Below are 22,979 nucleotides of genomic sequence, written 5' to 3' on the forward strand. Positions count from 1 at the left end.
CTGTCATAGCTTCCCTTGGCTAGGAAAGGGAAATTCCCCGATCCCTTGCGCTTCTCCGGTGAGGCAATGCCCCACCCTGCTTTGGCTCACCCTCTGTCCAACCAGTGGGCTGCACCCACTGTCCAACCAGTCCCAATGAGATGAACCAGGTACCTCAGTTGGAAATGCAGAAATCACACATCTTCTGTGATGATCACACTGGCAATTGCAGACCGGAGCTGTTCCTATCTGGCCATCTTGGAACGCACCGACATTCTTGATTTTTTGATCTTCTGTGTCAAGTTGAGAATTGGCCAATCAAATACTAATAAAACTCTGGTGAGATTTTGATTTGGATTGCACTGAATTTATGCATAAATTTGGAGGGAGATGCCATCTTTACAAAATGGAGTCCTCCCATCTATGAACATGGTATGTGTTTTTTTATTTAATTTAGGTATTCATTAATGTTTTTCAATAAAGTTTTATGATTTTCTTTACCAGTCTTGAGTATCTAGATTTATTTCTAAGTATCTTACAGTGTTGTTGCTACTGTAAACTAAAAAAAATTTTTCCTTAAAAAAAGCCAGCAAGGCATTTACTTTCTGTCATATAGAGCTGTTCAAAGGTAAGTATCCAGGATTGGTTGGGCGTATTCAATTATGTTGTTGAGGGTCCAGCCTCCTTTGTCTTTTGTATCATTTCCAACTTGTGGCTATTACCTGCTTAGCCACAAGATGGCTCCTCCAGTGCCAGGTATGGAGTCCTGATTCCTGGGAGAAGGCGAGGAAGCAGAGAGCAGAAATTAGGGAAACCAACCAATTCTTTCTGTTCCCAGTGAATTCTCTTGACTTCTCATTGGCTGAGAGTGTGGGTCGTTGCAATCCTCAGTTGCAAGGAAGGCTGGCAGTAGCGACTTAAAAACAAAACAAAACTGGATTTCTGTTAGTAAGGAAGAGAGAATGATGATTGGATTGACCACGAGTGGCCTCTTTGTTTCTAGCAATGCTCTTGAATAGAGCCATACTAATTTGTTTTTTTTTTCCCCATCCTTTTACTATCTTTCTGTATCTTTGCTTTAGTTGTATTTCATGTAAATAGCATATGGATGAGTTTTATAAAAATACAGTCTATGTTTCAAATGGACTATTTTATCCATTTATATTTATTGCACTTACTCATAAACTTAATTTATAATCATCTTTTTTTTTTTTCTGCTTTCTATTTATTTGTGTCACTTTAAAAAATATAGTCATGCAGATCATTTAAGGGCTCAGTTGAAGGTAAATTTTTCCAGGCAGAATTTGCATTTGTTTCTGACAGGTGTCAGGGGTCACTACCATCTTGAGGACCTTTAAATTATTTTCTCAGGGTTTGGGGGTTTATTCAAGGAGTGGGAATTCCATCCCTAAGTCCATGTTAGGGCCGGCTTGTATTCATGAATCTTCATCTGACTCCTATCACCAAGAGTTTACTTGTCATCCCCCTCTATGGAGTGGATTTTTTCGCAATTCTTCTCTGAAAGTGAAGATGTATACTGGGTCCTTCACTGTAACTCTCCAGCTTAAGTGGCTCTAGGCTTCATTTATTGTCTTTCACATAGTTATTAAGTGCAGTTTTGGGTTGCAAGAGGTTGGCAGATGCCCTTAGGGCAGTGTGCAGGAAAGAGTTAACACAGAGAGTCACCCTTTACAAGGTTTTGCTACCCTTGGTTGTCTTCTAGGAATTGGGCTTCTGGAATGTTCCTATGCTGATAAGGTGGTTTTGTGTGCCTGTGTACTAAATTTCACTCTATCAGCTTGCCTAGACTGTACAATGTGATTTCAGGTGGACACCTGCTTTTCCTCTGGGAGTCTGGAATTGCAGTAGCTGTGCAGGTGGAGGGAGTGCCTATGTGGCCAGCTCTCAATAAAAACCCTGGTCTTTGAGTCTTAGGTGGGCTTCCCTGGGCAGAAACACTGCTGTATTACTGTGTAGCCTCTCACTGTGGGAGGATATAGGAAGCCTGTGCCCGGATTCTTCCAGAGTCCACCTAATGTGTTCTTTCCCCACCTTGTGTGTCCTTTTACTATAATATAACTTAGCCATGAACACAACTACATGCTGAGCCCTGTAGGTCCTTCAAGTGGAACACTGAGTATATGGGTGGTTGTGGGACTAACACAGGCAGATACTGGCTTCCACTCTGAATTCTTGCCCCTACTTCTTCTATAGGCTTTGATGGCCTCCATCTTTTTCTTGGTTCATAGTCATGAATTTAAAAATACATGATTCATATTTTATACAGCAGTTTTAGGATTTTTTATGGATAATTTGTAAGGTTTCTATTTTGTCATATTGTTGGATGTCCTTTCTTTATTGTTGGATGTCCTATCAATGTTATGTTGTCTACTTAATCTTTTCAAACAGTCACAATAAAAAAAAAATCTAATTCTTAAATTGCCAAGCATTCACCTTCTTAAATGTTAGTGGTAGGGAGTGGGCTCAGAGTCTCAGCCCCGTTCATCCTTTATTCCTAGGCCTTTGAACCTACAGCCACAGGACCAGCCTCAAAGAGGTTCTAGCTCCAGGGCCAGCAGCTCTAGCCTGAGGCAGGAGGTTGGGGAGCTGTGGGAGGGTGTCTGAGGTTTGCCGTTGGCTCCTTCTCCACTTCCTCCTCCAACCAAGAGAAATTCCCTGGAATAACTAAGCGAGAACCTGGGAACAATAACATGAGAGTTTATTATCACATGACTGCTCAGGAGGGGACATGAAGCGGAGCAGGATGGGGAAGGGACGTAAGGAATGGGCAAGTGCTGCTGGAGCAGGGTTGTGGCCATGGTCATGGCAGCAGGATAACTGGGGATGTTGAAGAGTCTCTTTTCCCCAGTCTGGTTCTTCCAGCAGTCAGATGCAGGGATGCGCAGTGCAGAAGCACCAGGCGCTAATAATCAGGAGAGGCATGGCTAGATTCAGCTCACTTCCAACATCTCCTTCTGGTGTCTTTTCTAAGGGAAAAGGAAAGGCAAGACAATCGTAAGTAGGAAAGAAAGGGCGGAGTCTTTCCTCCAGGGCAGCTTAGCTCTGGAACTACCAGAATCAGCTGCATGGTACCTGATGCAAAGGTATAGCATGGATATGGACTTCCCTGGATTCCTAGGCTCTTTGACTTGGGGGCCACTTGGTTGGGGATAGGGGCTTTCCGGGCTGGGCCACCACTGGGTAGAAAGACAGGCATGATAATAGTTGGGACTTGGGTCATGAGCCCCTTTTTCCTCCCCAAACTGTCCACTGTCCATTCCTGTCTCCTTTGAGCAGCTCCACTGCCCCAAACACACAGGCACACACTTTAGGGACTCACCCCTTTGGTTGGGAACTTTCTCCAGCAGTACAGCCACAGAGGGGCCAGAGATGCCAGAAACAGCAGAATCCAGACACCCAAGAGCATGGCATGAAGGGTACGGATTAAGGCCTGGGGACAGAGGGCCAAGGCCATAAGCACCAGGATGACAACTGCCTTCCTGCTCTGTCCTCATGCTCCTTGTTGACCTGGGAAAATCTCTACCCCTTTATCTTCAAGTTTGTGGCTTCTGGAGGGGAAGTCAATGCATTTAGTGTGCAGAATGCAGCTGGAAACCCCTCACATTGGGCCTGCGTCCTCATTTACACAGTGACAGGTTTGGGCTATGATTTGATTCCCTGATAACCTCCAAGACTTCAGAGGATCAAGGGAAACCATGCATTTAACACCTTTGCAGCACTTTGCACACTTGCTATATTGGTTCACTTATTATTATTTTAATGCTTGTATTGCCCACTAGTCTGTAATACCCTACAGGAGCCATTTCTGTTTTGTCTGATGCTTTGTCCTTGGTGACAATACTCAAGCTTGGTGCAGAATAGGTAACAGCTATTTCTGGTGGAGAAGCTGACTCTTGCCCCTCGCCTGGCCTGGCCATCCCTGCCCCACCTGCTGCTGCACCTTCCCCTTGGCCACCTACCTTTAGCATGTACAGGAAGGAGGTACACACGCGTAGCCTTCTGACTTCTTCTGGACTGTCAGTGGGGGCTGGGGTGATCCAGCCACTCGAGGTGGAGATGTGGCAGATACTGTCGTAATAATAGCCATATCGGAAATCTTCATTCCAAAGTTTGAGGGCAGCGATGGCTGTGGAGAAAGCTGCTAGCGCTAGCAGAGTCCTCAGCAGGGCCTGGGGAGGGAGGAGGCAGAGAGAAATCTTCATGTTTCAGTCTCTCCCAGAGACCAATCGGGGGAAAATAGGGCAAGGCCCAGAGAAGCCTGCAACAGGGCAGGAGATTGGGGTGGCCTCCAGCCTGAACCTGGTCCCCTCCCATGCCCTTCCCTGAACTTACCCAGCAGGTACCACCCCGTTTCTCATAAATGAAGGCAGTAGCTCCAGCTAGCACAGCCTGGGGAGAGATTGAGCCAGGAGCAGGCTTAGCACAGGAAATGCAAGTCCCCTCCGACGAGACAGCCTCCATGCAGCAGGCCCTTCCCTAGCACACTCAGCTTGGGCCGGAGGTTTCATGCTAAGCTTTATTATCCATGGTAAGATAACTGCTGAGAGGTTGGAGCTCGATCCAACTCCTGAGGCTGCAGAAGGCCCTGCTTTAGTGACACCTAAGAGCTGTGGTCAAGCCAGGTGTGAGCTCCTAAACCTTCCTTTTTAAACAACACCAAGAACTTTATGAAAGTTCCAGGGATGGTGGGATCTTGTGGATAAAAGTCATAGGGTGTTGCAGAAGCTCTCAATAAAGGATGAGTCTATACAGAGTGGGCACTATTAGGTTTAGAAGCCTGTCCTAACAGTGCCCAATGATCCACTCAGCTGAGCTTGAAGAACAGGAAATCTAGTATATCCCAGTGGACAGGTGGACCTGAATCCTGTTTGGCTAATTCTGTAACTAATCTGGGTATTTTGCCATGGGGTGGGTGAAGGTGATTACTCTTGGCTTCTCTCAGTAAATACAAGTGTTTTACTGCTATTCTGAGGGTGTAGGTACCATGACCAGCCTACCCAGCTCCTGTGCAAACTGCACACACCCATCTATGGACAATTCCTGGGTTCCCATTGTGTGCAGGGCCTGTGTAGGACAATGGGAATAACCAGGGGGTGATGCTTCCTGGGGGATCACATACTATCTGGCACGCTCTGCCTCCCCCATCTCAACGCAAGTATCTAGAGATGAGCAGGTCCTTAGATCCTTAGTTGACATTAACTGTTGAAGGCAGGGAGAGGCGGCCAGCCTGGTAGGAGCAGCACTGGGCAGGGTATGGGAGAGCAGTGTGACTAGGACATGCCACTACTGCCCTCAGCTGTTTGCTCATCTGAACAGGCAGGGAATGGGCCTAGATAATCAGATCTTTCTGACTGCCAGCATTCTGTGGCCCCATGTTGGAGGAAGGCAATCAGGACAGCAACGCTCCACACTTCTCACAGGCAGTCAAGCACGGTCCTGCTCTACTCACCACAGCCCCTGTCCAGATGGCAGCTCCCGAGGTGACCAGGAGGGTGTAGTTGGGGATGTAGAAAAATCCTCCCAGGACTGCGCTCAAGATCCCCAGCACAATCTGCATCACCTGAAAGACAAAAAACCCAAGATCCCAGCTCCTAGGTGGAGCCGCCACTGCAGGGATTAACCACTAAAACCCCAAAAAGAGAAAGAGAGAGAGAGAGAGGAGAAGAGAAAGGAGAAGAGGAAGAGGAGGAGAAAGAAGAAGAGGAAGGAGGGGGAGAAAAAAGAGAAAGGGAGGAGAGCCGGCCCATCCTGAGTTTGGCCGAGAGGAAAGGGCTCCACTGATTGGGACTCCGCACAGTCGGTGGCTCCTCCACTCCCGTTCAGCCCAGAGCCTCCCCTTCCCAGGCTCTTATTGAAAATGCCAGAGAATCACATTCCTAAGTAAGAAGACACAACTGGCTCGGTGTCCTGTTGAGAGGGAGGCTGGCAGAGAGTGCTGCTGCGGCAGGAGGTGGGGAGTCCCTCCTGCCGCCCCACGAGGCAGGCCATCACACTCACCCACGAGGCCACCAGCAGCCGGCTGCTGCCCCTGGCCTGGGTGGCCCGGGGCTGCAGTGCAGAGCAGCAGGTCAGCAGGAGCTTGGCCAGGGCAGACTCCTGGTGGATGTGCACATGGACGTGGGTGGGTTGTGGGGCCTCCAGGGCCATCTCATTACTGTCGGCTGTCTCCATTGTCAGGGACACGTGTGTGAAGAAGGCAGCACCAGGGAGGAAGGGCTGTCAGAAGATTTTCGCAGATTTCACTGGAGTTGGGGAAGTCAGGGACCAGTGGGTCACCGAATGAATGGCTGTCCTGGTCACAGAGCCGCACCCCTGCCCCCTCAGGAGGGGAATGTGTGTAGCAGAGAGGGCTGCTGATCATGCTGGGGCTGCTGCGACCGCTGAGCCTGCGGGAACCTCACCTTTCGCCCCAGATCTGCTCTATCCCCCGCATCCTCCTCCCAGGGCCCAGGTGTCTAGGTCAAGCAGCGCCCCACGGCCCCACCCCTCACCCCCTCCACCCGGGCTCTTCCTGAGGTCTCCCCTCCACGGTCTGCAGGCTCTGAGACAGGACCGAGCCCTTGGCTGCCTGTGGAGCTCCTGTGGCAGCAGCCGCGCCCCGGCTGGGCTCCGGATACACCCCTGTCCCCGCCACCGCCGACCTCCAGCTCCACCAACCGCTGCTCACGCCCGACGGGTTCACGCCGCCCCTGCCCCGGGTAAGACCGCTGGGCAGTGCGGAGCTAGGTCAAAAGCGGGGGCGGCACCTGGCCTCCTCCGCAGTCCCCTTCCTGCAGTCTCATCCCTGGGTGGGGGTCCCTCCTACGCCCCACCAGCTGTGCGGAGGCACCTTGGGGCGCGTGCGGAAGGAGTCCCGGGGGCAGCCAGGAGTGGGGCGCTGCCTCACCTGCGCTCCTCGGGACCTGCGGGCAGGCAGCGGGAGGGCTGGGGCGCCGGCTGGGGCGCCGCCTGGAGAAGTGGGTTGAGAATTGGAGGTGGAGGCGGGGGTGGAGGCGGGGGTGGGGTTGAACTTCAGCTCCTCGGGTTCACCGCAGGCTGCAGGGCCTGGGGTCCGTCTGGGGTTCTCCCGCTGCGCGAGGGTCACTGGGCTTTGGGGAGCTGGGAGCGTGCGCGGGCGGACGGCCCTGGGAAAGCCCGTGGGGTGGTCCTCGCCCCCAGCTCTGCCCAGCCAGGGCCGGCGTGCGAATGTGGGCGAGTGGGAGCGCAGGGGTCGCGCGGGGGCTCGGCCTTCTCCTGCCAGGTCCGCTCCTCCGGGCGGAACCCCCCTGCCGGACCCCGGGGCCGCAGCTGGTTTCGGGAAACTGCGCAGCTTGGGCGGGGCCTCAGCCCCCACCCCTGCATCTGCCATCTCCGCCCTCCCGTCGCTCCCCTGCTCGGGGTCAGCTCCTGTCCGCTCTGCTACGCTGCCGGCTCCCGGAGGACGGCAGGTGAGGCAGGGCCCCCGCGGCCCGGGAGACCCTCTTGCCGCAGGACCCTCTGTCACGAGGAGTCCCCAGGGCCATGCCCCCACCCCGTCCCGTCCACAAGACGTCTTTCTTCCTCCATCCTGGTTTCCAGGAGAACTCGCGTAGGAGGGAGGGACAGCTGGGTGCAGGTGTTTCTCCCCAGAAAAACGGCTGGAGAGCAGGAGGAGAGGCTTGGGCCTGGCGCGTCCCCTGCACTTTCCGCCACCCGCACGCCTGGACCCTGGCTGGAGCCCTACGGTGGGGTGGCTCCTGGGACGGGGCCAGGGCGTGGCGGGGCTGCCGGACGCTTTCCCCAGTCCCGGGGCACGGGAGGAGCTGGACAGACGAAAGCGTTTGGGGCAGCCGGGAAGAGCCCACCACCTACCAGGCGTCGGGCGGCCGACAGGGGGAATCTCTGTGGTGCCAGCCTGGTTCAGATCCGACTCCTCAGGAGGGGGCGAGGCAGATCTAGGGGTTGGCGTGGGGTGGGGGAAGCAGTGGTCCTGGGGGCCTGGAGATAGCTGGAACCTGAGGTGCACTCAGGGCGAGGCCTGGGCCCTCAAGGGAAGGTCTGGCTGGAATCTGGGGCTGGGCTTCATTTTGTGGGAAGCAGTCTGAAGCTGCTTTGTGCGTGTGCGGAATTGTCTAACTCCTGTCCTTTCTAACTCCAAGGAGGCCAGGTGGGTGAAAGAGTGAAAGTGCTTTGAAAAGTAGGTAGAGGACGAATGGCAGGTGTTATTAGAATTGTTAATATTATTTGATGTAAACTGTGATACTTAGCCAGGATGTCCATTACAATTACCTATGCAGGATTTATTTTAGAGCCAGGCAAGCTGATTCTAAAGTGCATGTGGAAAAGTAATCTAGCAAAAATAGCCATGACAATTCTGAAAGAAAAACCACACGAGGGGATTGTGAAACAGCCCAATTAGCATTAAGCTCCAGGTTAAAATTGTGGTAATGATGCCTAGCCCATGAGACATGCCAATGGGCGGAATATAAGGACTAGAATAGGCCTACATTCCTAGGGGAACTTCGTTTCTGCTCAGGAGACAATTTTAAATCACTGAGAAAAAGAGGATGTATTCCACAAATGGAACGTATCTTTCAGAAGTTAAACATCGGAATGACAGCAACAGAACTTGGATCCGTGTCCCAACGGCCAAAGTTGGTCACGCAGCTCCCAAATTCCAGATGGTCAACATTTAAAAGTTAAAACTGAAAGCATAAAGCCACTTAGAAGAAAATATGGAAGATTATTTTATAATCTCGAAACGGGGAAGTCCTTTAAAAGTCTAAGAGCTAGACACCGTAAATAGAATGAAATAGAATATGGATTGTATGAAAATACAAGCAAGGTCAAAAAATAAACTACAAATTGTAAAGAAACATTTGAAACTTATATCACAAATGGTAATTTTGTGAATAGATAAAGAACTTCCATAGAAAAAATCAAAACGAAACAAGGACATAGGATGTGAATAGAGAGCTCACAAAAGAAGAAATAAAAATGCCCCTTAACGTATGAAAAAACAATCAACCTCACTCGTAATAAGAGAACTATGGGCCAGGCGTGGTCCTGGTGGCTCACACCTGTAATTGCAGCACTTTGGGAGGCTGAGGTGGGAGGATTGCTTGAGTCCAGGAGTTTGAGACCACCCTGGGCAACAAAGCAACACCCCATCTCTCTCTCTAAAATATAAAAGAGAACCGGCCAGGCGCGGTGGCTCACACCTGTAATTGCAGCACTTTGGGAGGCCGAGGTGGGTGGATCACGAGGTCAGGAGATCGAGATCATCCTGGCTAACACAGTGAAACCCCGCCTCTACTAAAAATACAAAAAATTAGCTGGGCTTGGTGGTGGGCGCCTGTAGTCCCACTTACTCGGGAGGCTGAGGCAGGAGAATGGCGTGAACACGGGAGGTGGAGCTGGCAGTGAGCCGAGATCGCTCTGCTGCACTCCAGCCTGGGCGACAGAGTGAGACTCCATCTCAAAAAAATAAAATAAAATAAAAAATAAAAATAAATAATAATAAAAGAGAACCATGGATTAAAAATATATGCAAATCGTTACAGAAAGTAAGTTAGTGGTTGCTCATGGCCAGTGGTTGGGGTTATTTCCTGAGAAGGGGCTTTAGGGAACGTGTTGCAGTGTAGGAATGTCCTATATCTTGATTGTAGCTGTAATTGCACAAACGTATAAATTTGTCAAAACTCATTGAGATATACATTTAAAATGAGACATTTTATTACATAAAATTGATTAAAATCAATGCATTTTTCCCCATATAAAAGGAAAAGGATAAAAGAGTTTGCCTCCTGCGTGTGAATTGCTACTACCTCCATGGAGGGTAACTGACAATATCTTCTAAAATTGCAAATGCACATTCCAGTTGCCCTGCCAATTCCACATTGTCTGTAATGGAAAAGGATTGGAAATAACCTAAATGTCTGCCAATAGGGAACCACTTAAATAAATTATAAGAAATTCATACTCTTGAAATATATGCAGTTACACAAGTGAGTGAAGAAGCTTTTGTGAAAGTTGTCAGAATCATAATCGAGTCACTTGTGTTAAAAAAAATCTGAAAATTAGAGCCTGAGAAAGCCCACAAGGCAGGGTTCTCCTGCGTAAACACCTGGTAACAAAAATCGTCACAAAGGACTCTGTAAAATGACAACCTTACACAAAAAAATACTTCTGTGAGGACATCCACCAGCAACTGCCTGTCTAACCCTGGACAGGTGTCACCCTTGTTATTGATCCTTGTAGCCAAGGATGGTCATCTCAAAGTGATTATGTAAGTCTCCCCATTTTTCCTTTAAAAACCTTTGTCTTCTTTTACCTGCCTGAATGTGCACACGATTTACTGTGGTAAGCATATTCTCGTTGTAATGCCCTATTCCAGAATAAATCTCATTTTCTTTTGGAGAACCTCTCTCTGTTATTTAGGTTGACGCTTTTTATGGACTCATGTAGGGTTATTCTAAAAACATATGATCATGTGAACACAGCGTCATGCAAATCAGTGTGTATAGTATGCTGCTATTTGTGAGGAAAGGGGGGAGAAATACTTTTTCACACTTTTGTATGCAAAAATGTCATGGTAGGATTTATAAGATACCGATAATATTACTTTCCATCTGCAAGGCAAATAGGTGGTTGAGGGAAAAAGATGAGAGATAAGGTTTTAAAGGTATATATAGCCTTTTGTATCTCTTAACATTTTTATGTGTAAAGTATTTTGTGTAAAGATATATATACAGATATTCTAAGTCACTAATCACTGAGGTCACTGTGACATTGATATCTGCATTGGGAAGACCTTTTGGATCTTGACAAAGACACTGTTTTTTTTTTTTTTTTTTTTTTTAGGATGGTCTCACTCTGTTACCCAGGCTGGAGTGCAGTGGCAAGATCTCAGCTCACTACAACCTCAGCCTCCCGGGTTCAAGTGATTCTCCTGCCTCAGCTTCCTGAGTAGCTGGGACTACAGGTGCACACCTTTTTGTATTTTTAGTAGAGAAGGGGTTTGCCACATTGGCCAGGCTGGTCTTGAACTCCTGACCTCAGGTAATCCACCCACCTCAGCCTCCCAAAGTGCTGGGATTACAGGCGTGAGCCATTGTGCCCATCTGGGATCTTGACAAAGACACTATTTATCTCCTTTCACCTGTGCTGTGTATTTTTCCCTCACCTAGTTCCCAGACCTCACTTCTGTATGTCTTCTCCCTGACAGGCAGGATGACCCAAAACACGGTGATTGTGAATGGAGTTGCTGTGGCCTCTACGCCATCCCAGCCCTCCCACATCAACGTCCACATCCACCAGGAGTCAACTTTGACACAACTGCTGAAAGCTGGAAGTTCTCTGAAGAAATTTCTTTTTCACCCTGGCGACACTGTGCCTTCCACAGCCAGGATTGGTTATGAGCAGCTGGCTCTAGGGGTAAGACCGGGCTGGTGCAGGACAGGGGGGCACATTAACGAGGTGATGAGGTCAATTAAAATATAGAACCAAATCTTCAAAATTAAAACATTTTATTTGGGAGCAGATAATTGCAATTTGGGGCATACACACAGACCAGGTGGTCTCCAGTACTTCTTTGGAACAAAGAGAAGGTTAAAGGCTTATAAAAAGGAGAAATGTTACATACTGCCCTTCAAGAAAGATCATAGGTTTTGGGGAGCTGGCGAGCTCTGATGGGTGAGCGCTGGTGTGAGTAAAACGAATCGTAGAGTTGTAGCAAGGTCAGAAGCTGTGGATAAAGCTGGTTTCAGGTTGCAGCAGGGCAGCTTCAGCAGCCTGATTTGTAGAGAATTACATTTTGGGAGCAACATTTTGTGCCCTAGTGCTTTTTGCCCCTGGCCACTCGACTCTGTTTTAGTTGAGTGTGACAAGAATGACCCCATTTGTAGGCTCAGCTTTCACAATGGAAACTCTCCTTCTTCAATAGGATGCAAAAAAGGAAAGTGGGTTGAATTTCCATGAGAGGGACATGAGAAATCACTATTTGTATCTCATCCTGTGTAGGAAAAAGTTGTAAGTATCCCCACAGAAATTTGGATGAAAAGGAATAATCGACCTCCTCTTTGGTGCAGAGGAGTTGGTCCCAGCCAGAGGTGGGGCAACAGGAAGAAGAGTCTAGAGGCTGTTAATTCAGTTTCATTGACCCAACATGGACTGAGAGCCTACAGGTGCAAGGCAATGTGTTCAGCACTTCAGGCCAAACCACAGAGAGAATCCCTGGGCTATATCTAAAAGTGCTCAGTGACCATCAGAAGAAACAGCAGCTACACTAATGACTGGAACTAAAGGTAGATCAGGCGAGGGAGAAGCACATCTGACATCCTTGAGGGCAGGAGAACCCTGAATGGAGAAGGAATAGGTATAGACAGAGGTGGAAGATGGACAAAAAAGAATTCCAGGTTAAAGAATGACAGGAGCAAAGGCAAAGAAGCCGGAAGGCATAGGGCAAGTTCTATAATGGTTAAGAGTAAAGAAAATGGGCTTCATGAATGGGTGATTTGGGGCCATGTTGCTGAGAACCTTGAAAGACCAGGGGTGGAGTCTGTCCTGAATCAGCTTTGACAGTGAGAAGACTGTGGATGGATTCTGAGCAGGAACCTGCCTCAGAGTCAGGAGGCATCCAGGTGAGAAGGATCGAGGGTCTGCACTTGCATAATCATAGCAGGAATGGTGAGGAGACAGAGTCCCTGTCCTTCGCAGACCTCCATGGCATGGGAGTGAAGGGATGTGGGGGATAAGGGAAGAGAGGCATCCACAGCATACAGAGGGTTGAAGTGTGGGTGACCAGGAGATCAGAGCCCTGAAAGTCAGGAGGAGCAGACATTTGAGAGATGTGTGTGTGTGGTAGCAGGCAGGGTGTGGGATTTGGATGTGACAAATCTGAGATGCCGGTAGGATGTGCAGGTGGTTCAAGAGACGTGTGTGTGTGTGTGTGTGGTAGTTGGTGGGGGGTGTGGGATTTGGATGTGACAAATTCGAGATGCTGGTAGGATGTGCAGGTGGTTCGAGAGATGTGTGTGTGTGTGTATGTGGTAGTTGGTGGGGGGTGTGGGATTTGGATGTGACAAATTCGAGATGCCGGTAGGATGTGCAGGTGGTGACAGTTGGGTTTTCCAGGAAGAAGAGGAATTCTCTCCTGAGTTGGAGTTGGGTGTGTGAATGGCTTTTTGGGGTATGACACCTATGGAATGAAAAGAGCGGGAGCAGGATTGGGTAGGAGGAACCATAAGGCTGCAATGCAGACTCTGCCAGGCCAGTGGGGAGCTTCCAGGCAAAGGCTGCCCACTGCAGGAGTTCCATACTGGGTGGAGATGGCCTTTGAGCCACTGTCTTGCTTAGTCATTGGCTGGGGGGGCCCTCCTCAGCATGTGTCTTCAGCTTGAAAAATTAGGGTGACCCTCAAGGAGCTGACAACTGTAGGCTGTCAGCAATCAAACAAGCCCTTTCTTGAAGGGGGTCTTAGCAGCACATCTTTGTGTCTGCCACAGAGCCCTCAAGAGTGTGTGTTTGGATCTGAAGAGAAAGGATAGGCCAGAAGCTCAGGTCAGGCTGGGGATTTGGATGGGACAATGGGACCTCTGAAGGAGAATAGGGGGAAAAAGTGGGAATCTTCAGGTGGGATGAGAAAGTGTTGAAGTTGGGGAAAAGTGATGAAGGAAAAATAGCCAAGCCTATGAGAAAGGTGAGGGGAGACCCAGGCCAGTGCTGCTTCATGGATTTTAAGGAGACAGAACCTTCCAGAATCAGAGCTGTAGAGAGGTTAAGGCAGAGGAAAAGGAGAGGAGAGCCACCTAGATAGGAGCCAGGCAGCTGCTCCCAGGGCAGCTGGGGCACGTGGGCTCACGGGAAGGGGTCTGGTTTCTCATTCTGTCTTGCAGGTGACTCAGATATTGCTGGGGGTTGTGAGTTGTGCTCTTGGAGTGTGTTTCTGCTTGGGGCCCTGGACTGTGCTGCGTGCCTCAGGCTGTGCCTTCTGGGCGGGGTCTGTGGTGAGTAAGGAACAGGCTGTGAGCCCGGAGGGAGGCAAGTTGTGATAGGCAAGAAGGTGCTTATAGATCTGGGTTGGGGCTCTGGGGAAGCAACCAAAGCCTCTGGGGCCAAATGGCCTTTGGCCATGAGGAAGCTGCCCTAGGGTGTAGCTGAGACCCTGTCACTTCTCTTTTTCTCTTGAAGACAGGTGGGAGAGGTGGGGCAGGTGTAGGTGGAGTCCTGTCTCTGTGTCGGAGTTCTTTGTCTTTCCCTGGGATCCTGCTTCACATTGGCTGTGCTGGGAACTGCTGGTGGGAGGGTGATGATAGACCGATTCAGAAGAGTAAACTGGAGGCCTTTTTCTGGTGTCTCTTTTCAGGCGATTGCAGCAGGAGCTGGGGCCGTTGTCCATGAGAAGCACCCGGGCAAACTTGCTGTGAGTCTTGGACACCCTTTCTCCTCCACCTTGTTCACTGACCCACTGCTGAGTTCTGCTCCATTACCTGTCTTCTGCCCTTTGGTTGCCAATATCTTGGGGTCTTTCTTGGAGGGGAGGAGAGGGTTTCCTGGACAGGGGCTGGGGAAGAGGAGATGGCTTTGAGGCAGGGACCTCATGACTCTTCCACTGATTGAAGGAGCCTGTGTCTTGACCCTCTTTCTCTTCCAGGGCTATGTATCCATCCTGCTCACCCTGGCAGGCTTTGCTACAGCTATGGCTGCTGTTGTCCTCTGCGTGAATAGCTTCATCTGGCAAACTGAACCCTTTTTATACATTGACACCGTGTGTGATCCCTCGGACGTCGTCATCCCTACCACTGGGTACAGATGGCAAAGTCAAGAGAACCAATGGCAGAAAGAGGAGTGTAGAGCTTACATGCAGATGCTGAGGGTGAGCAGGAGGAGTCCAGTCTTTGGGGACCCATCATAGCTCTTTGTTCCCAGGGAGCTGGGGGCGCTGGAGGAGAGAGTTGTAGGCTCTTTAAGCTTGGACCTCATGCTGAGTCTTTCATTCAGGAGGTTTTAATGTAAGCTGCAGACATTTCTCAGACCTCATGATATGAAGATCCTCTGAATCAAAGGGGATGAGCAACAAAGAGGAGACATTTCAGAGAGGAGATAGTGGGCCACTCTTCTGGCTTTTCTGGTGTGTCAGTATCCCAGTTTTCCATTACTGAATTAAAAACCACCCCAAAATGTAGTGGCTTAAAATTACAACTTATTATTTCTCACGGTGCTGTGAGTTGGCTGGATTCAGACGAGCCATCCTCACTCACGGGTTTTCTCATGCAGTTACAGTCAGATGGGGGTGAAGTTATCCAAGTGCTCGCCGAGGCTGGGGGTCTGAGATGATGCAGCTGCATGGTCCAGAGTTCAGTGGGGGCTGTCAGCAAGAGCCAGCGATCGCTTCTCCACGTGGCTTGGGCTTCTCATAGCACAGAAACTGGATTCCAATGGGGAGCACCCTAGTTGCAAGCATTTCAGGAGACAGAAAGTAGAAGCTGCCAGACCAGCTAAGGGCTACCCTGTCCCTGGATAGTGTCACTTTCACTGTGGCCAAAGCAGTCCTAGGCCCTTCCAGATTCTAGGGATTGAAGGAATAGTCTCCACTTCTTGACAGGGAGTGATAAGGTCACTCTGCAGACAAGCCAGTGGGATGGAAGCTGTGGCTGGAAACACAGTCAGCTGTGGTGGGAGCAGCAAGCTGGATAGAGTCAGTGCCTGGGTGGGTGGAGAGGGTGGTGATGTGGCAGCATTGAAGTAGCTGATACCTGACTATCTTTGTTTTTCCCTTATCTCCAGAAGTTGTTCACAGCAATCCGTGCCCTGTTCCTGGCTGTCTGTGTCTTGAAAGTCATTGTGTCCTTGGCTTCCTTGGGAGTGAATCTTCGAAACTTGTGTGGCCAGAGCTCCCAGCCCCTGGTGAGTTGTCGGGCAGGGGCCGCTGGACAGTGTGAGTCTGGGTGGTGAGTAGGAGTGCAGGTAGGAGTGCAGGGTCAGGTGCACCCGAACCTGAGGCTTGGCTGGTCCCCCTCAGCTTCTTTCCATATGCAACTCTCCCCTTTGCTGTCGGGGAATGTGGCCATCACCATGGTCCTGGGCCAACTCTCGCTGCCCTGTGCCTCTCTGCACCCTCCTCTGCTCTGATCTCCCCACTCTCCCCTCTGCCCTGTCCCAAGTGTTCGTCCCACTCCCCTTCCTCTGTCACCTTGTTTTTTTGTTTTTTTTTTTTTTTTTGCCTAATCTGTGTTTCCTGTCACCTTTTCCTTTCCCTCCTCCTTTCCTCTTTCTGCTTTCTGAGTTCTATGATGCTAACTCTGCCTGCATCCTTTTCCCCGAAGGATTTCTTTTTTCTTTTTTTTTCCAGAACGAGGAAGGATCAGAGAAGAGACTACTGGGGGAGAATTCGGTGCCCCCCTCACCCTCTAGGGAGCAGACCTCCACTGTCATTGTCCTGTGAGCTGCCAAAGACCCCACCGGGATGCCCGCATGTCTCTGTCTGGGGCAGCCCAGGGCCCCCACTCCTGGCTCCTCATACTCGCCTCCCCTATGGCCGCTGTCCAGATCCTCCTCCTTTCTTCTCCCCACATCAGCACCTGCTGTTCCTGCTCCGGGGTTCTCAAGTCCATGAACAGATATTGTTGCATTTTCCACAGTGCTGATTAAACATAATAAACAATCCAGAAAAACAATTTTGCCCAGAAAGATATGGTTTCTCTTTGTTTATACACCTTGTACGCCGTGAAAGGCCTTTCTTTGTGTCGCTATGTATGAGGTTAAATGGGAGCTGACTTATCCCATTGAAACACTGTCCCAAGAAGACTAAATTTAATTATGTTCTGCTCTGCATCCCAGGTGGCAAAATCCCTTTTTATGATTTTATTCAATTCAGTGTAAAGTGGAAGGAAGTCTAGTGGGCCTAGAATCTTCTTACCTGCTGAGATTGTCTAGGCTCCGACGACCTCAGCCTGTAGACTTGAGAGAACTGTGTGGAGCATGGAACGAGATTTTTGCCCCCTCCCTCCCCATCTTCCTTCCTTTCTCTTTTTTTTGTTTAGCAGTAATTAGTGTTGGTTCTGTCTCTTTTCCTCTCTCCACACCCACATAAACACCATCCTTAGTCTTCTTTCCTTTCATTATAAATGATAGCGAATTGATTTTGACTTCTTCCATTTTCTTTATGTGTGAAGACATAAATATATAGATGTAAGCATTTCTCTAGCTGGAAAGCTGGTAGGGGCTTCATGAAATCTCCATGAGGTCAGTTTCATGACTTAGCAGCCCCACAGGGCTGGTCTTCAGATCCAAGCCGATGGGCTGCAGGGCCTGCACCTTCCCTCTTGGCAGAGTGGTATCACAGAGGTGCAGAGCTGCTGCGCTGGGCGAGACCTGCTCCTGCACAGGACTTGGACTGGGGGCCTGTGCCGAGGGCGGTGCTGCGGTGCTGCTCTCCCTGGTGCCCTCACCAGCTTGTGCTTTACATAGAGGCTTATAAAGAAGCCCGTGAGACAGGAGTGTGTTCAGAATATGTGCGGGGTCAGCTGATTACATCCCGAGGGGCAAATCCAGCTCACCATCGAATTTTGTAAATAAAAATTTATCTAAACACAGCCACGACCATTTGTTTACACATGGTAGCTGTTTTTGTGCTACAAGGGCAGAGCTGAGGAGTCTTAACAGAGACTGAATGGCCCACAAAGCATAAAACATTTACTAGTAGGCTTTTTACACACAAAGTTTGCTGGCCACTATGTAGGAGCTTGCAGTGTAGAACGTTATGTTCTGTTTCGTGGTTGAGGGGCATGGAGTGCTCAAGAGCCCCTCCCCAGGAGACCCAGCCTTGGATGAGCAGCAGGTGTGAAGCCAGCTGGTTTCCTCATTTCCCAGGGTCCAGAGCCCACAAATCATCAGGCGGAAAAACTTGGGCTCAGAACCATTGCAGTCCCCATCCTTCTCTCAGTCCCCAGTAAAGAAGACATTAGAATCTCAGAGGAATTTGGAATCTCCTGAACCTCAACATTTATTTTACCCCCAGTGATGGAGTAATGGAAGTCCCCAATTCTTTGCTAAACAGGCAAATGTAAAGTAGCCGAGCCCAGAAGCCAAGCTGGGTTGAAGTGGATAATGTGAAAAGAGACCCATTAGCAGGGCAAGAACCTACGGGGCCTCACTTAGCCAGGCTTCAGGGAATACTCAACCCATCAAAAAATGTGGATGGCCGCCCTTCCCCAGGTCTCATGTTTCCGCACATCTTTTGAGCAGTGGCACTGGCTGCCTTTTCAAAGATGTTCTCACCTCCTAGTGGGCAGCCTTGGAAAATAGTGTTTTCTTCTGGACCAAAGGACAGGCATGATTGCCTGTTATAAAAGAATCAGATGCCTCAAGTTCAGGGTTCCTCTTCTAGAACCCAGCCCACTGGTTGTGCTGGTGTCACCTGCAATGCCTCTTTGCACTGTCTGTGGGATCTGGGGTCCTAGAACCCAAGCAAAAATGCTGCTACTGTGACCACTGCTGTTGCCATGTGTAATAAATTGTTCTTTGTCACAGCTCGGGGTTTTGTGGCTTCTACCAGCATCCATGAAACTGTGGCAGACTGACTTGCTGACCTGCATGTACAGTTAGATCTCAGACCCTTCACTGTTCCTGACTACCGTGTCCTGCTATGTGCAGGGTTATGATACACACAGACTTAAGAGTGAGCTTCTAACACCAAGAAGTTTACAGTCTGCTTAAGAGGCAAGGCATAAACCCTTTACTATGAAGAACGAATGTTACTTGACTGCCGAGTTAGCGATGCATGAGGCAGGAAGGTGGTGTGCTTGCTGAGGAACTGTAGGAAGACAAGGAACATGAGAAAGGAGAATGCAGAGTAGCAGACACTCACTGGCAGAGCACCCTGAGCTTGCTGTTGCTCACGTCATGAACAGCCAGGAGAACGCAGAGTGGGCAGAGCTGCTGATACCTCAGTGTCCATGGGCACATTTGATAGGACTAAGTTACTTGCCCACTCACCACCCTGACTCCAAGGAACTGTGGCCAAAGTTGGGCAGGGGGATTGTCTTTTAGTTGTCACAAATGTTGACATTCAGGACTCCATCTACAAAGATCTCAATCTACACTGCAGCGTGGACAGAGGGCTGGTCCACAAACCTGGAGAGTACCAGAGTCCTTGAGGCAGGAGGGAGACCATTTCGTACTTCTGGGGTAGGGTGGGAGGTGGTGGGCATGAGGGGTTCAATCTGTGTCCCCTCCAAATTCATATGTTGAGGCCTTAACCCCTAGTAGCTCAGGATGTGACTGTATTTGGAGATAGGGTCTTGAAAGAGGTAATTAAGTTAAAATGAGGTAATTGTGATGGGCCCTTGTCCAATATGTCTGATGTCTTTATGACAAGAGGCAATTAGAATGCTGACAGGCCCAGAGGGAAGGCCACGTGAGGACACAGGGAGAAGATGGCATTTACTAGCCAAGGAGAGCCTTGGAGGAACTCTGCTGCTGCCAAATCTTGGACTTCGGCCTTCCAGAACTGAGAGAAAAGAAATTTCTCCAGTTTAAGCTCCTCAGTCGGTGTTTTGTTATGAGAACCCTAGCAAACTCAGACACTGGGAGACAGGAGACAGCGTGGGACAGCCTGGGAGGGGGATCAGGTGTGCCCCAGCACTACGTTTTCAAAATCCCTTCCTTGTTTACTGTTGAGGAGCCCTTTGTGCAGCTCCCGGGTTCCCCACAAAGGGGTGCCTCTCATGGTGTGGGACCACACCTGCCTTTGCCACAGCTGAAAGCTGCAGCTCCCAGGAGCTGGTGTTCCTGGCACATCACCCTGAGGTCTCATCACATCCTCAGGCCACTGTCGCCCTGTGTTGCCTGATCCCACCAGCCTCTCCTCTCCCTCCACATCTGACTCCTCAGGGTCTCCAGGACACCTCCCCACCCCCTAAGTGCTGCCTGAGGGGCACCCCACCCCCTTTGTCTTCACAACATCTCTTCTAGCATAATCTCTATCATCACAGGCATTTCTAGCACAGTCTCCTCTGGTATAATTTCCAGTAAATCTCCCAGGCTTTTCTGGTGTAATCTCTTCCGGGAGCTCAGACGCTAAGAAGCCAGAAAGAGCAGCTTCTGCTTTCTGCTTTGGATTTTAGCCAAAACTGTCCGAGGCGGAGAGAGAGGCTTCTGAAATGCCGTTTCCATCAAGGACCCAGCTCTGTGGTCAAAAAGAGGAAGTAGAAATACTTGGAAATCTGGGGCCACTGAACTCTGTTTGTCATCTTGTCTTGATGACCTTGGGGTGCTGACACTTGCAGCTCCTGCTGAATGTCCTCTCTGCCCTGAAGCAAGGCCCTGCCGCTCTGTTCTGGGACCTTTTCTTTCTGTTTCCACGTAGGGCAGATGACTCTGCTACCCCAGAGTGGGGCTTTGCAGGAGCTGCCCTGTCTCACACTGGGCATGTCTGTTCCTTGGGATGTGTCACTGGAGCAGATGAGGTGAAGGAGGGAGAGACTGGCCAGGGAGAATGAAGGAGCAGTAGAAACTCTACTCTGTTCTCTATAATCATGAGGGCTTTGGGGGCAGGGCACGGGATTCTCTGTGCAGGTCACACTCCCCACGGGATGGCTGACCTGTTGGCACTAGCAGAGCAGGTGGCATGGGGGACACATGGAGGGGAGGGAAGATGTCACAGCTTCTGGGCTTATAATCTGGAGCCTCTCCATGGACTGGGGGAAGGCCTGAGCCATGTTTTTCTTGTATTCAGCCTCCTAGGGGTTATTAACAAATATTCAGTCAATAAGGAACAATGTTTTTTTTTTTAGAGACTAGGGGGTGAAGGTTGATTTTTTTCACTTCTATATTCTGTAAAAGAAAAAATTTGGCAGTCAGTGGGTGGTCTCAATTCTTGCTGCTTAAGGTGTGATCCACTGGCCTGCATGAGCAACCCTGGGAACTGGCTAGAGATGCAAAATCTCCTCCACCCCAAACCAGCCAAGTCAGAACCTGCATTTTCACAAGATCGCAGGCACTATATGTGCTTCGTACATTTCGAGGGGCACTGGTATGAATATTACAGCTAGGTGGTTTCAGGAAAGAATTCAGATACAGAACAGGGCTCTTTGAATTTAATCTCTTTGTTTTCATTCTTTTCATGAACTTGTTAACCTTGGAGTTTTACAAAATAATTCTAGTGGTGGCTGGACACGGTGGCTCATGCCTGTAATCCCAGCATTTTGGGAGGCCAAGGCGGGTGGATCACGAGGTCAAGATATAGAGACCATCCTGGCTAACATGGTGAAACCTCATCTCTACTAAAAAAACAAAAATTCGCTGGGCATGGTGGTGCTCACCTGTAGTCCCAGCTACTCGGGAGGCTGAGGCAGGAGAATCGCTTGAACCTGGGAGGCAGAGGTTGCAGTGAGCTGAGATCGCGCCATTGCACTCCACTGGGTGACAGAGTGAGACTCCGTCCCCTGCCCCCCCACCAAAAAAACCCAAAAACTCTAGTGCTTTTGAAATACTGAAATTAAAAAGTAAAAAGTGGCCTCTTTCCTTACTTCCCTTAGCTGAAGACAGTATTAATTTTTGTACTTCAGTGTCTCTAAGTTAATCCTTTTATGACTAGATCCAGTAGCAATTCTTTTCCTTTTTTTATTCTGGTAGACAAATGTCAACTTGGTGGTTTTCTTTTTTCTTTTACTTTGTTCCCCCCCGGGTTGTTATTGCACAAAATGGCCTCTTTCTGCCCCGCAACTTCTGTATTTTTCCCCTGGAGATTCCAAGCCTCTGTGTGAAGATGGTTTCCCCTCTATCTGACCCCTCTCCCGGCCCCACTTCCTCTATTCCTGTCTCCCCTGCCCGTCCTCTCCCCTCTCCCCTCCTGTGAACAGCCTTAGAAGTCTGAATCTTTGTGCTCTGTAGAAAGTCAGATGTGACGCTTCTCCTTTCTGCTTCTGTTTACTTGGAAAAGCTGACAGCTATTTCTCTTTGCACAGCTCAGTCTTGGTGGTAAAACTGCACAGACACAGATGGGCATGACTTCATGGCCCTGGCACGAGGGCATGCAGATAATCTCAAGCCTATTTGTGTGCAACATATTTATTGAAGGATTTAAAGCCATTCAGAGTATAAACAGGAAATGATTCTTCTTCTTTTTTTTATTTTTTAGTAACTTCTTTTAACTGCATTTTGTCAACTCACTGATTCCCCGTCGGATCTTGGGTTCTTTAACATCAGGACCAGATTCTAGATTTCACAACTCCGTCATTACAACGGTCTCACATTCAGTGTTCTAGGGCCCAATCCTTTTCATGTTAAAAACTGCAGCTATCAGCTGGGTGCAGTGACTCATGCCTGTAATCCAAGAACTTTGGGAGGCCGAGGCGGGTGGATCACGAGGTCAGGAGATTGAGACCATCCTGGCTAACACAGTGAAACCCCGTCTCTACTAAAAATACAGAAAAATTAGCCGGGTATGGTGGCACATGCCTGTAATCCCAGATCCTTTGGAGGCTGAGGCAGGAGAATGGTTTGAATCCAGGAGGTGGAGGTTGCAGTGAGCCGAGATTGCGCCACTGCAATACAGCCTGGGCAACAGAGCGAGACTCCATCTCAAAAACAAACCAAAACAAACCAAACTAAAACAAAAATAACTGCAGTTATCAGATCCTGGTTTGCCTCTCTCACAGAGGAGACTCAGATTGCATGGACAGGGAGGAGCTGGGGAGGGAAGTGTGGTCAGGGCTGACTCCTCTTCCCCGCTGCTTTCCCACTGGTCTTCTCACCCAACTCCAGCTGAGACAAGGAAGAGGGATGCAGGGCAAGGTTTCCAGAAGTGACTGGTCGCAGGAAAGCTGCAGAGGGAGTGGTGTTTGGGCTTCGTGTTCAGAGCCTTTGCTCATGTGATGTGGGTGATGGATGGTGTCTAATTTTGTTGCTCAGTGTGGGAGGTACTTGGGAATTACCCTGCCCTCTCTACCTTAGCTGCCTGGGTCAACCAGGAAAACCTCCCGGAAAAGTATTTCCAGAGGAGGGGAATATGAAATGGC

At 49.5% G+C, this 22,979-nt stretch overlaps 2 protein-coding genes across 7 annotated transcripts; one reads left to right on the plus strand and one right to left on the minus strand.

The window, feature by feature from the left end:
- Nucleotides 1-2,677: 2,677 nt before the first annotated feature.
- Nucleotides 2,678-7,011, minus strand: LOC105474896 (transmembrane protein 176A). Of its 3 annotated transcripts, none has more exons than XM_011729766.3 (7): nucleotides 6,887-7,011; nucleotides 5,998-6,242; nucleotides 5,450-5,560; nucleotides 4,333-4,389; nucleotides 3,960-4,169; nucleotides 3,320-3,430; nucleotides 2,678-2,966 (listed from the first exon to the last, which is right to left on the minus strand). In XM_011729766.3, exons 2-7 carry the CDS (start codon nucleotides 6,169-6,171, stop codon nucleotides 2,931-2,933), a joined length of 699 nt encoding a protein of 232 aa, XP_011728068.2. In that variant the 5' UTR covers nucleotides 6,172-6,242; nucleotides 6,887-7,011; the 3' UTR covers nucleotides 2,678-2,930. The 3 variants fall into 3 exon arrangements, with proteins under 3 accessions (XP_011728068.2, XP_011728070.2, XP_011728069.2); XM_011729768.3 differs by having other exon boundaries at nucleotides 5,998-6,216; nucleotides 6,887-6,981; XM_011729767.3 differs by lacking the exon at nucleotides 6,887-7,011 and adding an exon at nucleotides 6,830-6,853.
- On the plus strand, nucleotides 6,675-16,634 carry LOC105474897 (transmembrane protein 176B). Of its 4 annotated transcripts, none has more exons than XM_011729769.3 (7): nucleotides 6,675-6,698; nucleotides 11,186-11,394; nucleotides 13,854-13,964; nucleotides 14,324-14,380; nucleotides 14,612-14,833; nucleotides 15,745-15,864; nucleotides 16,310-16,634. In XM_011729769.3, the coding sequence occupies exons 2-7, from the start codon at nucleotides 11,191-11,193 to the stop codon at nucleotides 16,400-16,402; spliced, it is 807 nt and encodes a 268-aa protein (XP_011728071.1). In that variant the 5' UTR covers nucleotides 6,675-6,698; nucleotides 11,186-11,190; the 3' UTR covers nucleotides 16,403-16,634. The 4 variants fall into 4 exon arrangements, with proteins under 4 accessions (XP_011728071.1, XP_011728072.1, XP_011728073.1 ...); XM_011729771.3 differs by lacking the exon at nucleotides 6,675-6,698 and adding an exon at nucleotides 7,305-7,427; XM_011729770.3 differs by lacking the exon at nucleotides 13,854-13,964.
- Nucleotides 16,635-22,979: the final 6,345 nt, after the last annotated feature.

Source organism: Macaca nemestrina, chromosome 4 (genome assembly GCF_043159975.1).
Source record: "Macaca nemestrina isolate mMacNem1 chromosome 4, mMacNem.hap1, whole genome shotgun sequence".
NCBI lineage: Eukaryota > Metazoa > Chordata > Mammalia > Primates > Cercopithecidae > Macaca > Macaca nemestrina.

Bases quoted from the DNA above. Each gene is read 5' to 3' on its own strand.
- LOC105474896 (XM_011729766.3), bottom strand. From the start codon at position 6,171: ATGGAGACAGCCGACAGTAATGAGATGGCCCTGGAGGCCCCACAACCC. The intron at 5,561-5,997 runs GTGAGTGTGATG...TTTGTCTTTCAG, and splicing joins GGCTGCTGGTGGCCTCGTGG to GTGATGCAGATTGTGCTGGG. The intron at 4,170-4,332 runs GTAAGTTCAGGG...CTCCCTCCCCAG, and splicing joins AACGGGGTGGTACCTGCTGG to GCCCTGCTGAGGACTCTGCT.
- LOC105474897 (XM_011729769.3), top strand. From the start codon at position 11,191: ATGACCCAAAACACGGTGATTGTGAATGGAGTTGCTGTGGCCTCTACG. The intron at 14,381-14,611 runs GTGAGTCTTGGA...TTTCTCTTCCAG, and splicing joins AGCACCCGGGCAAACTTGCT to GGCTATGTATCCATCCTGCT. The intron at 15,865-16,309 runs GTGAGTTGTCGG...TTTTTTTTCCAG, and splicing joins GCCAGAGCTCCCAGCCCCTG to AACGAGGAAGGATCAGAGAA.